Source organism: Medicago sativa, chromosome 7 (genome assembly GCF_051527215.1).
Source record: "Medicago sativa cultivar Bolivia chromosome 7, Bolivia_mono, whole genome shotgun sequence".
Classification (NCBI taxonomy): Eukaryota; Viridiplantae; Streptophyta; class Magnoliopsida; order Fabales; family Fabaceae; genus Medicago; species Medicago sativa.
In genome coordinates, this window is record NC_140755.1 from 88,760,203 (window position 1) to 88,772,814 (window position 12,612).

At 34.7% G+C, this 12,612-nt stretch overlaps 1 protein-coding gene across 1 annotated transcript; it reads right to left on the reverse strand.

Moving 5' to 3' along the window:
• Nucleotides 1-2,401: 2,401 nt before the first annotated feature.
• On the reverse strand, nucleotides 2,402-6,241 carry SPL9 (squamosa promoter binding protein-like 9). The gene is made up of 3 exons (XM_085723056.1): nucleotides 5,662-6,241; nucleotides 3,323-3,462; nucleotides 2,402-3,190 (listed from the first exon to the last, which is right to left on the reverse strand). Exons 1-3 carry the CDS (start codon nucleotides 5,997-5,999, stop codon nucleotides 2,649-2,651), a joined length of 1,020 nt encoding a protein of 339 aa, XP_085579182.1. The 5' UTR covers nucleotides 6,000-6,241; the 3' UTR covers nucleotides 2,402-2,648.
• Between the last annotated feature and the right edge of the window lie 6,371 nt (nucleotides 6,242-12,612).

The following is a 12,612-nucleotide window of genomic DNA, read 5'->3' on the forward strand; positions in this document are numbered from 1 at the left end:
GATCCAGGGCGGGACCTTGGGATGTGCAAACCGCTCAATGGAACCGGACCTCTCCAAGGTATGGGCCTAAAAAAAAAATTATGGTCTAGTACTACTGCTAAGTACTATCCCTTTTGGGAGGGTGGTTTGAGGTTCCTCATGTATACGGTAGTGATTTTCACCTTTGGATGTACCGCATATATACGACACATTGTATTCATCATTTAAAAAATATAAATAGAACATTATTCTTTTAAAAAAATACGTTTTTATTTTATCACGGACCTCTTTTCACTTATAGGTAAACACTTTTGCATTGCATTCACACGATGATATATATGCTTCGAAGTCCAAATACTTCAAAATAAATTATGTATCTGTATTCGATATGTGTCCTACACTGATACCAGCCTGATACATATTGGAAGAGTATCCGAAGATTAAATTTTATTTATAAAAAAAAAAACAATTGTCTGATACTTTTCAAATACATCGGGGATACATGAGGGTATGCAGTAAAAAATTGATACGCGCGGGATACGTGATGTTTCTATTATTTTTGGCACTTTATTTATTATCAATATTACTTATATTTATATTTATATTTATGTTGTTGTATGCATCTGTTTTGCGTCTTTTTGTTTGTTTGAGAATGTTATTGTTGTTGATTGTCGTGTGAAGGTAATTTTATTGTTGTGCCCTATCGTTGTTCTATATTTGTTTGGTCAAGATTTTGCGCCTATTTTTTTTGCTTGAGTTGTAGCCCATAGATTGTATTTTAAGTTGTAATTTGTAGTCGGTCGTAATGTTGTTTTGATGGAAAAAATCAACATGTGCTTAGGCGATTTTAGTGCGATTGCTCATTGTTCACTCGTAACCTTTCCCTCCCACGATGTTTCCTTGCTAGTTGCCTTCAACCACCAACCTTTACCATGACCACCAACCTTTCCCTCCCACGACATTTTTGATTATATAATCCGAAACACCGTATTTTCTCTCCAATTATTGACTTTTCATGGGGTGTTTGACACGTTTTGGATTTTATAATCCAAATTGGCTTAAAACTATTCGGAATATATAGTTCGAACCTATCTTATGCATTTCAACTTCAAGTATCTTCAGGGTGCTTTATGTTACAAAAGTTTTGTAAAAATTCGGATTACATGATCCAAACGTAGCTCAGATTATATAATCCAAACAAAGGGTATTTTGGCAAGAAAAAAAAATAAGGCACGCGAGAATATCATAGGATGGAAAAAGTAATAGTCCACCATATATTCGGAGTACCAAACAACTATCATACATATCCAAGTACTTCACCAATTTACAAGTACCCATACCTCATATGTTTAACTCGTGTCCTTGAAAAAGTCTTGTCTCATTGAGAGTTAATATTTAAGGCAAATTCTACCGTATAGCCAACATATTTGAGTGTACTGGTACACCAAACCCTTAAATTTATAGTTAAATGAGTTGTTTTTTTAAGAAAAATATTATTTTTTATCATTTATAATTATAATGATTAAATCTTATTCACCAAAAGCGTCAACAAAATAAAATTGATTTTTTTTTTGAATTTTTATCGCTCATAATAGAGAACTTTGATTATTTTATACGATAATATGTAAAAAATTTACTATGATTCTTATATACAATGAATGATGCGTTTTTCTTATGAAATTGTATTTTCTAAAATATAAATGCCGATAAATAACTATTTATTTCATAAAATTGATCGTTACTTTATAGATTTAAGAAACAAGAGTACCGGTACGTCCTTGTGAGCATAGCTCAGTTGGTATGGACAATGTATAATATATGCAAGGTCAAAGGTTCAAACCGCGGCCACCACCAAAAAACAAGAGTACCGATACACCTCAATTTACGAGTTTAAAAAAATAAAAAATCATTCCCTCAATTTACGAGTTTAAAAAAAATAAAAAATCATTCAATGCAAACTACGAGTTTAAAAAAATAAAAAATCATTCAATGCAAACATAAAATAGATTCTTAAAAAAAAAAAAATCATTCAATGCAAACATAAAATGGGGAATTAGTCACTTTAGTCCCTGAATGGGAGAGGATTCGTCACTTTAGTCCCTGAATGAAGAGAAATTGCAAAACAATCCCTGTATGGTCAATTTCAGGGACTAAAGTGACTAACGGAGTCTGCAGTCAGGGACTAAATTGACTAACGAAGTTTGCATTCAGGGACTAAATTGACTAACAAAGTCTACATTCAGGACTATTTTGCAATTTATCTGCATTCAGGGACTAAAGTGACGAATCCCTTCCGATTCAGGGACTAAAGTGACTAATTCCCCAACATAAAATAGATTCAAGCCGCAATATTCATTTGCAATTTTCACAATCGCGATGCTACACGCGTGCAACCAAATCTATATCAAACAAATTCCTGCAATTTGAAACTATGATAATCTCAAATAACTGGGAAGAGATAACAAACCACGAAGTGGATGCCCTCTCACTTAGCGATCATTAAAAAAGTTACTGAAAGTTCCACAAATGAAGCAAGGCCCACCTTGCCAAACAGTTTAAACAAACAAATACAAGAAATAGCATCAAGTATGCCCTAGTTCACTTCTCATTTTCCTGAGTTCAAATATTTGTGAAACATGTTATTACAAACCTGAAAGCAAACAAGTGCATTACAGTGACCATTGAGAAGATTCATAGGCCCTGGAATGTTCTACATCCATATAATGCCTCCTTCCCTGCTGCGACAGATCAAGCTCGCCAGAGAGTTGGCTACCGAGAGGCTGTGAAATGTGACCCCGGCCAAGATCGGGGGAAACCTCGTAATTGTTTGAAACTTGATGCATGGCCACACCATGAGAAGATGTAGGAAGTTGTGTCATGGATGTCCCATTGAAATTCAGCATGTTATTCAATCCAGGACTTGGTTCTGCGTTTCGAGAACCCCATGTTTGATTTGACAGAAGAGAGAGAGCACAGTTTGAATCTGTGACTCCAGTGTAAGTTTCCTCGGGAGGATGTCTGGCACCAGGGAAGCTTGTCCCACCTACCGAACCTTGCAAGAAAAGGTTGTCAGATGGCGACTCCGTGTTCCCCGGCCAAGGCCAACCGATTGTTGTGGTCTGATTTCCGGGTGGTGGAAGTGAATTTCTCAGACTAAGTTTTGGGTTTGAAGCAAATTCCATCAAGAAGCTGCCACCTCTGTCACTGTTACCTGTCGATAAAAGTGCCAAGTATTTGAAATTGTTTAATGTGCCAGAAATTTAGTACAAGTTGAAAAATAACCAATTGAACAAAAACTGAAAGTAGAGGGATTTGAAATTAAATTTTACTGATAGTTTCTAACCAAAAACAGATGAAGAAAGCCTGGCAAAACGTGAGGTTAAGAGAGAGCTGGGTGGGGGCTTTCTGCGACGCTCGTTATGACCAGCTAGTCGTCTCCGGCAACTTCTTTTTCCTTGATCAAACTCAGCAAGCTGATGAAATCTGGGCAAGGTTGTGGAAAATGATATTAGTTTTGCCAGAGACGAACAATTCTTGAGCAATGGTAACATGGCAAGTCTATTGTTTACTAGCATCACATATAATCTTAACTAAGAGTTGGATGCCCATGATAAATTAAGATAGACACATCCTATCGAAGAAATTTGAGATTCACGGTCTCGCCTTTCCAAGAATCTGTGAGCTTGGTCTGTCCCAATCAGTCTAGTCTCAAAATAAAATGCCTACTGATCTTTCCTTTAGTTTTCTTATTTATTCAAAATCTATCTAATAACTTAACCGCCTGCCTAAAAAATAACATAAGGGCTGCCTAAAACATAAGAATGTTGGTTGTTGGCTTGTTGCCTAATAACATAACTGCAGCCTAACATTAATATAATATAATAAGTCTGACATCTTCCATAAACGCTGAGAATTAGATTCTTAAAACATCTTCGGAGACTATCAGATGTACTACTTTAAAGTGACACATTCAGAAGAGTAATATTTATTCTTTTTCAAGTCCATTTTCAAATTATTCACATTATGGAACATAACATGCACCTTAACTTACTACATATCAGAGGTGTACTATTTTACTTAGGATACAATTTTCAACCTTGGATGAGCCATAAGCCTAAAACGACATAAACTACACTTGGAACAAGCACCGGAAAGCTATTGCAGCTACACAAAAAAGTACATATAGAAACCACATATACACTAAACAGAACGATAGACCATGTTCTCCGAATCTTGTGGTCAAAAACTTTCCAATTATGATAGTCGTAGTCGTCCACCTCTAAAATACATGCTTGTTTGTAATAATATTTTACCATTGAACACTATCCTACCGAGTCAAGAAAAGGTAAGTACGCAAGATGAAGCTAGAACTGTAATATTTTACCATTGAATAATCACAAAATGAAAGCAAAAGACCTGGATTGGGTTGCACTATCCAGCTACACCAATAGTACTAATTCTCACTAAGGTGTTAACAAGTCAGTTATATGGTACGCACACTAACATGGGTTGGTATTACATAACTTGTGTATGAGCATGTCACAAAAAAGTATATTTCCATTAGTTATCTTATTAATTAGTATCAAAAAAGATATGTTTTACCAATGACCACACGATAGCATGATGCAGCCACTCTCAAACTCTCATTAGCAGATACTTATCATTGTAATAATAATGCAGACCTTAAGAACCCTAGGTTCATTTAGATCAATAAAGGAACTAGATTTATAAAACTAAACCAAATACTTGGTTTTATCATACATCTGTGCAATTATTCTACAGTTTGACGTGCCTAATTTCTAAGTCCATACTTTAATTCAATTTCATTTCTATACCTTTTTCATTTCCCCATTAGCTCAAGAACTTCCTTTACAAGTGCCACATGATACCAGGAACACTAAAGAGGACCAAAAGGAACAAAATCTCACACACATATCATTTTCATAAAGGGCGTAGTCTCTGATCACCATCCTAAACCAGAACTTTTTTTTATAACTCCATGGCAGACCAGATAAATCAAATTATATATATATGCCTTTTCTAGACTCCTACATACCTAAACGGGGACCAGACTCAAAACACCAAAGTATATGCTCAGTGACGCATTGTATATTCTGGACATAGTCAATAAGCTTAAAAAAACTAATATTAGTTAAATATATACCTAACACAACTGAAGTACAAGAATCAATTCACAATTCCAAATAAAAAAAAGAATCAAATTCTCTGAAAAGGAAAACACTTTTCACTATTCAGATAAGCATTTTAAAGCTAAGACAGGAAAAAAACAAAGTACAACCGGAACACAATCAACCCAAATCAAACTTATCAAAAGCAAAAGCACGACTAAAAATTCTAAAACAAGAAAAGAATATTATTAAGTACTACTGTTAAAAATTAATAAAATTAAATAAAAGATATAATTGAACCGACCAAACAGGATAACATAGTATGAACATATATTCACTCCTACAATACTACACCTATAATACAATAAAACCCGGAGAATAACAGAATAAAATAATATTGCTCTCAAAAAAAAAAAAGGACAAAATAATAAATAAATAAATAAATAATACAAAAAAAAATGAAAAAGACCCTAATGTCCTTACCATACACATTTTATCAGAAATAAAAAGTTGAAGAAGAAAAAGAGGAAATAGGGGTTAAAAAGGGAAAGACCTGCTACATTGTTGACAAAACCTTTGTTGTAGACCAGAAACAGTAACAGTTGGGCACTTAGAGTGCATGCTACAAACTTTGTGTCTAGAATAGTAAGCTTTAGCATCAGTCAGATCTAGTTTACATCCTTCAACTTGACACCGAGGTGGTTGAGAATGTTGAACTGACCCACCTCTTCCTTTCTTTGAACCAGAAGAAGAAGAAGAACTAGCAGCAATGGTGGTAGAAGTAGCAGCAGCAGCAGTAGCAAGAGCTGTATCTTCAAAATAGATTCGTTGGCCAAATTTTAAGCCATTAAGAGAGGACTCTTCCGAAGAAGAGTTGCCTCCTGAATCCATTGGTGTGAGGTTTGGTGGTGGTTGCTAGATTGTGTTCATTGGTGAGAGATAAGTGAAGTGAAGTGAAGTGTGAGTGTAAGAGTGAGAGAATAGTATAGGTGAGGGGGGTCTGGGGAGTGGTGGTTGTTATTGTTGGTTAAAGTGAAAACATTAAAAAAAGAAGAGAGTGAATGATAGTGGAAAAGTGAAGTGGAAGACAAAAGAGGAAGAGGTGGAAGGAAGAAGTGAGTTGACACTGCTGGGCCATATGTATTGTTGGCAGGAACCCAGTTCAGTGCAGTGATGCAGTGCAGCGTATGGTACACTCAGAGAGACTAGTGTTGTTAATTATGATCACTGCAGTTAACTTTTTCACATATGTCACGCATTTATTACATTAATAACCGTTTGATCTTGATCAAACAGTTCAGGAAAAAAGTATTCAATTTTCATTTATAGTTCTGTTCTCAAACCAAGACCATCCGATCGGACAGCCGAGAATGCATGACGCGTGAATGCGGAAAATTGCCGACTGCAGTCAATTACGGTCTAGTGTTGTGTGCAGTGTAAGTGTAAAGTGTGCAATCACAAAACCCAAAGTCATAGTTTCCTCTTTCGCAGTTAACGGATGCATAATTTTTTTTAGAAAGTCTTGGTTGGACACATCCCTAAAATCTCAATTTCGGGCACGTATTCACATAAAATTAACAAAATTAAATAAAAAGTATTTAGTCACATCAATTGATATATTATAATTTTTTTTCCTTTAATTTTTTCTTGCTTTAGTGTGTGTGTCCAAATATTTTTATTTGGGTTTGTGCACAACCAAGACTTTTTTTTTGGTATTAAATGAATTTCCTCCGTAGACTATTTATTTGTAATTTTTTAATGGGTTATGATAAAAGACACCTTTTGTGAAGGTGTCTTTTATCAAGTTACTCTATGAGCATTTGCGAAAAGACACCAACTTACTTTTATGAAGGTGTCTTTTAGCAAAGTTATAACTAAAAAGTGAAAATCACACCTTAAGGTGTGACTTGATAAAAGACACCACCAAAGGGTGGCTTGTAACATAACCCTTTTTTAATAACTGTACATAATAAACATTCGATCCTTTCAACTTGGTATCTTAAAAAAAAATCTTAACTAACATCCATTAATCAACTATAGATAATTTGCTATCATTACATTTCAATTTTTTAGTGTCTCCATGCATCACAATGGAGACATTCATTTTTTTGTACTTAAATAGATCTCACGTGTACACATCACTTATGTATAAATTTTTAATAGTAGTCCTGAATAAGAACTCAATCCCTCCAAACGAGCATCTCGCAAAAATTTCTTAAATAAGACTCACTAATCAACTATCAACAACTTTATATTATTATATTTTAATTTTTTAATATTAAAAGAATAAGGGTCCCGCTTAAAAGTGGAGGTCTTAAATAAGACTTTAGGTCTTATAAGACCCTGAAAAAATTCTTCCCAATGGAGGTACCTCATAGGTACGGGGTCTTAAATGGTTAAGACCCTCTCATTGGAGATGGTCTAGAAATTTAAGACACCTCAGTCTGAGATTGTCTATGTTTGATCACGTGTATTGTTTATTAGAAGAAACAATTAACACCTCATATATTAAATGACACAATTAACTCTGTCACATGTACTAATGCATATTTTTTTTATCTTTAATATTTTTAAGGCTAAAGTGCACTTTTCCCCCCTTAACTTTCAAAAACTTGCAATTTTGACCCCTTAAGTACAAAAACTACAATTTTAGCCCCCTAAGATTTAGCCCCTTTGCAACTTTGGTCCTTTTTGCCAATTTTGACCGGTCAATGCCTACCTGGCATACCACGTGTGTAATTAATGAATTAAAAAACAATATAATCATTTTTTTAATTAAATAAATGAAAAATGAAATTAAAAAATTTAAAAAAATCAGGAAAAATACATTAAAAATTCTTGGGCTTCTTTCCTCGCCGGAGTTGTTGAGATCAGTCACATTCCAAGTCTGGTGGAATGAATTCAGGCACAAAAAAAAACTGGACCCTCATTTCTAGTGGTTGTTTTCTTTATACATCTTCTTCTCTCTAGATCGAAACAGATTCTGCTTGTTCCACTCTTTCACGATTGATTCTACACCTTCGTTTTTCTTCTTTGATTGCTGCTGGTTCGGATTTCTTCTATGAATCCGTCGTCAGCTTGTGGTTTGGATTTAACCGGCTTAATTTGTGTGTTGTGGTTGTCCTTGAATGAATTCGAAAAAAGCTGATTTAGTTTTGTATATGATGATTTTCGAAATTGATTGGTGTGAGAAAAAATGGTGTTTAAGTTCATGTGAGTTCATGTTGTTGCTGTTCTAAAAAATAAATCCGCCCATGGTTGAAAAGAATCTGTGCTTGTTAATAAAAATAAATCATGATAACGCCTCGACAATTCAAGATCCATGGGCAGATTATTGCAGTGGCAGGAGTTTACTGTCTACAGTTTGGACATGTTTGGGTTCTAACAATATCACCCTTATAACTTGTCTAATTACAGGAACGTTAATTTCATGTCAGAGTGGAGGTAGACATGGAGATCAGAGATTGGCGCGGAGTCAACAGAGATGGAGGAGGGAGATTCCGGCGGGGTGATGGTGTCGGTGAAGACACGGAGGATGACGTCTGCGGTGGAGGCATTGTTGAATAAGAAGGAGGAGGTGTCACCGGCGGTGGTGGTCGAAGTGTGACGGTCGGTGTTTTGAGAGGAAGAGATGAAGAAAAAGAAGAAATAAAAAATTGAGGGATTTGAATTTGTTTTTTAATTTTTTTTCCTGATTTTTTTAATTTTTTTAATTTCATTTTCATTTATTTATTTTAAAAAATAATTATATGATTTTTTTATTTTTTAATTCATTAATTACACACGTGGCATGCCACGTAGGCATTGACCGGTCAAAATTGGCAAAAATGACCAAAGTTGCAAAGGGGCTAAATCTTAGGGGGCCAAAATTGTAGTTTTTGTACTTAGGGGGTCAAAATTGCAAGTTTTTAAAAGTTAAGGGGGAAAAGTGCACTTTAGCCTATTTTTAATTATCTATTAGAAGAAGAAAAAAATATGAAGATTTAATATTTGAAAATATTTATCAAGTCAAATCCAACAACATTTTATATGATATTATTTATCTTTGCATATTAGTAGAAAAATATCATAAAAGTTTGTTAGGTCAATAGTGCACATTGTCAAATATGTCATCTAATATGAGACGGAGAGAGTATTGAATACCTTTAAGCCATCCGTTAGTAAGGTGGGAATAAGCTAGACTAGGTCAGGCCAGACTTTCATAAGTTTGAGTCTGGCCTACGAACAAAATTGTAAGCCTGAGTCGATTTTTTTCTGACCCTATTGCCAAAAAAAATTCACTTCTGAACCCCTTTCATATTTATATAGTGAAATGAACCCCTTTCAATTTTTTTGTTTGTTGTTTTTCTCATTACCGCCAATTGAAATGGCGGTAATGACTGCCACTTTGACACTTGGCAGGGCCGGACAAACTGTAGCAGGCTTGATTGTTTTTATTTTTATTTTTTATTCATTACCGCCAATTGAAGCAACGATATTGAATTTTTATTTTTTCCTTTTTCACTTTTTGACACTATAAATATACCATACCATTCATCCAAATTTACAATCATTTTTTCATACATTTCTACTTCGTTTGCATCATGCTTGCTTCTGCTTTCGATTCTATTTCCTCTCCTTCTCCTCTTTTAAGATTGACCACTGTTAAATTTGATCAATGGATATGACCATTTGACCTTCCCTTCCTGTAGTTGAGGTCTCATGGACAGAGAAAGTATACCTCTTTCGGGCAAACTGTTCAACATGAAAGGTGTTGGAATTAACAATGTTATCCTTAAGTGCATTCACACAATATTCATTGAACACGTCTCCAGAACCTACCCTTGCAAACGCACCTTGAGCCATTTCGGCAAAAAAGACACGACAACCTATAGTATGTTGATTGGACTATATGTGTAACAGGTAGGTTGCGTGTTCCCTTAAACACAGAGTTCCACAACTCAACAATGTTGCTTGTCATTTGACCCCATCTTCGACCCTCGTCATATGTTTGAGTCCATTTTTCCTTCGGTATATTGTCCACCCAATCTAATGCACGCTGATTTGCCTCCTGGATTATAGTTATATCATAGAAAGTATGGCTGCATGGTTTAACGAAGATGATTTCGTTAATGAAATTTGGACGAACTTTGTTCCACAAGTGCAAAATGAGGTGACTATGGAAACCAATGATGCTGAAATTCATGATGAGGAGGTGGAAGAGGAAGAGCACGAGAAAGAGGAGGAGCAAGACCAACGACCTGTACAAACTAAAAAAGATAAATTTTGTGCTACGAGACGTCATAATTTAAATTGGCGTAATTGGATAGGGCAGAGAAAGTAGTTTTTGTTTTCATTTCCCATAATAAAATAAAAACGAAATCTTTTTAAGAACAATGTTCTATTAAAAATTTTTAAAAGATAAACACAAGATGTCGTATATATGCGGTACACCCAAATGTAAAAATCACTACGGTATACATGAGGAGAGCCAGAGAATCTGTATTATCTATTGAAGAGAGCCAGAGAATCTGTGTTATCTATTGAATCTGTGTTGAGAATCTATGGTAGCCTGATCGGAAATCGAATTGGGGAAGAAGAAAAGGGAAGTGCGATGGAGGAGTGGTGGTGATGTAACACGTCGTATGAGTATCAGAAGAGAGAAAGAGAATAACGATAGAAACACAGGTGGTATGTATCATCATAGTTCTCATACGGATTTTTTTTTTAGTAGGGTAGTACTTAGTAGTACTACTGGACTATAATTTATCTTTGAGGCCCATGCCTTGGGGAGGCCCAGCTCAATTGAGCTCTTTGCACCCCAAGTGTAACACCCCGTTTTCCCAACGTAAAAATTTCATAAATAAAATCAGAGTTTTTCATCATAAAACGGAATGTCACATTTCTTAAAAATCATAAATGGAATAAATAATAATTTATCCTTCAAAACGTTCAACAACATAATATTTAAAACTTCGCATCAGAATAATTTCAACAACTTAAATAATCTTTGGCACAAGGGCCTCAATATAAAATCTCATAAAACTTAGTTCAACATCAATTCTTGAAAGATTCATAAAGTAATACGTAAGGAACAGAAAGTAAAGACATAATCTCATCCCGTTACGTATCAGATCACCTAAGACACACTTGTGAGGAGTCCACTCACGACCGCAACTAATCTTGGTTACCTGCAAGTTACTCATACGAAGAGCAACATTTTCAAGCAAAAGGGTGAGATTTCACCAACAACAATATTAAGCATATAATTCATCAATCACATTTAACAACTTAAACTTCATCAACTAGTATCATTAATCTTCCTACATTAGTCATAAACTTCATCTTATATTATCATAATAAATAATCATAAACATCATATATCATCTTAATCATAACATCATATATCACCTTAATCATAACATCATATATATCATCATAAATATCACAAACATCATCACATATCATCATTAGTAAACATGTAGCATCTTATCATAAATTACATAGCATCATATCATAAATCACATAGCATCTTATCATAAACAACTTCATAATCAATCTTCATAAGCAACTTCATAATCAATCATCATAAACATCATAATCATTCATCATCTTAAGCATCATAATCATTCATAAAGCACTTCATTATTAGCTCATCAACTTGACATCTTAACATCTTAACAACTCGATAACTTGACATCTTAACATCTTAACAACTTCGACTCGACTATGCAAATTCAACTTCTCAAACCATCTTGACAAATGCGAATGCATGTGGTACCATTCTAGGGCATAAGCCCTCATCGTCGTGGTTGAGCATAAATATACTCCTAGGGCATAAGCCCTCATCGTCGTGGTTGAGCAAAAGCTCCATCGTCGTGGTTGAGCAAAAGCTCCAGGGCATGAGCCCTCATATTTAAATGAGTATGCATGGACTCAACATCTTACGTCTTAGAAACTTCATGAACATCTATGACATCTTAACAACTTGACGACTTCATAACGACTCGACGACTTAACAACTTCATATCATCTTAACGTCTTAACGTCTTAACATCTTAGCATCTTAGCATCTTAAAACATCATATATAATTCACATTAATACTCATATAACAATATCACATTGATAATATTAACAGCAACATGACAGCACACAATTAATTCATCATATATCATCGTATTCAAGTATCAACAATTCATGATGCATCTTTGTAAGAACATAAATAATCATGCACAACATATTTTCATGTCAAACCAAGGCTACTGGAAAGATATCACAATTATCAACAACTTTCATGTTTACAACAAAGATCAATTTAAAACAGAAACATATGAACAAAACGCAAAAACATGAAACAGAGACTGCTGTCACCGTTCAATTTCGCTAAGACCTCCTTGGAGTATTTTCATCATAACTCAAAAACTAAAAATCATATTCACGTCAAACCAAAGCCACTGGAAAGCTAACAAAATTATCTAAAACATTCATGTTTGCGCCTAAGACCAATTCTGTACCGATCAATAC

Coding starts and splice junctions, on each gene's coding strand:
- SPL9 (XM_085723056.1), bottom strand. CDS start 5,999: ATGGATTCAGGAGGCAACTCTTCTTCGGAAGAGTCCTCTCTTAATGGC. Junction 3,463..5,661: donor TTTTGTCAACAATGTAGCAG/GTCTTTCCCTTT, acceptor AACCTTGCCCAG/ATTTCATCAGCTTGCTGAGT. Junction 3,191..3,322: donor GCTTTCTTCATCTGTTTTTG/GTTAGAAACTAT, acceptor TTTTATCGACAG/GTAACAGTGACAGAGGTGGC.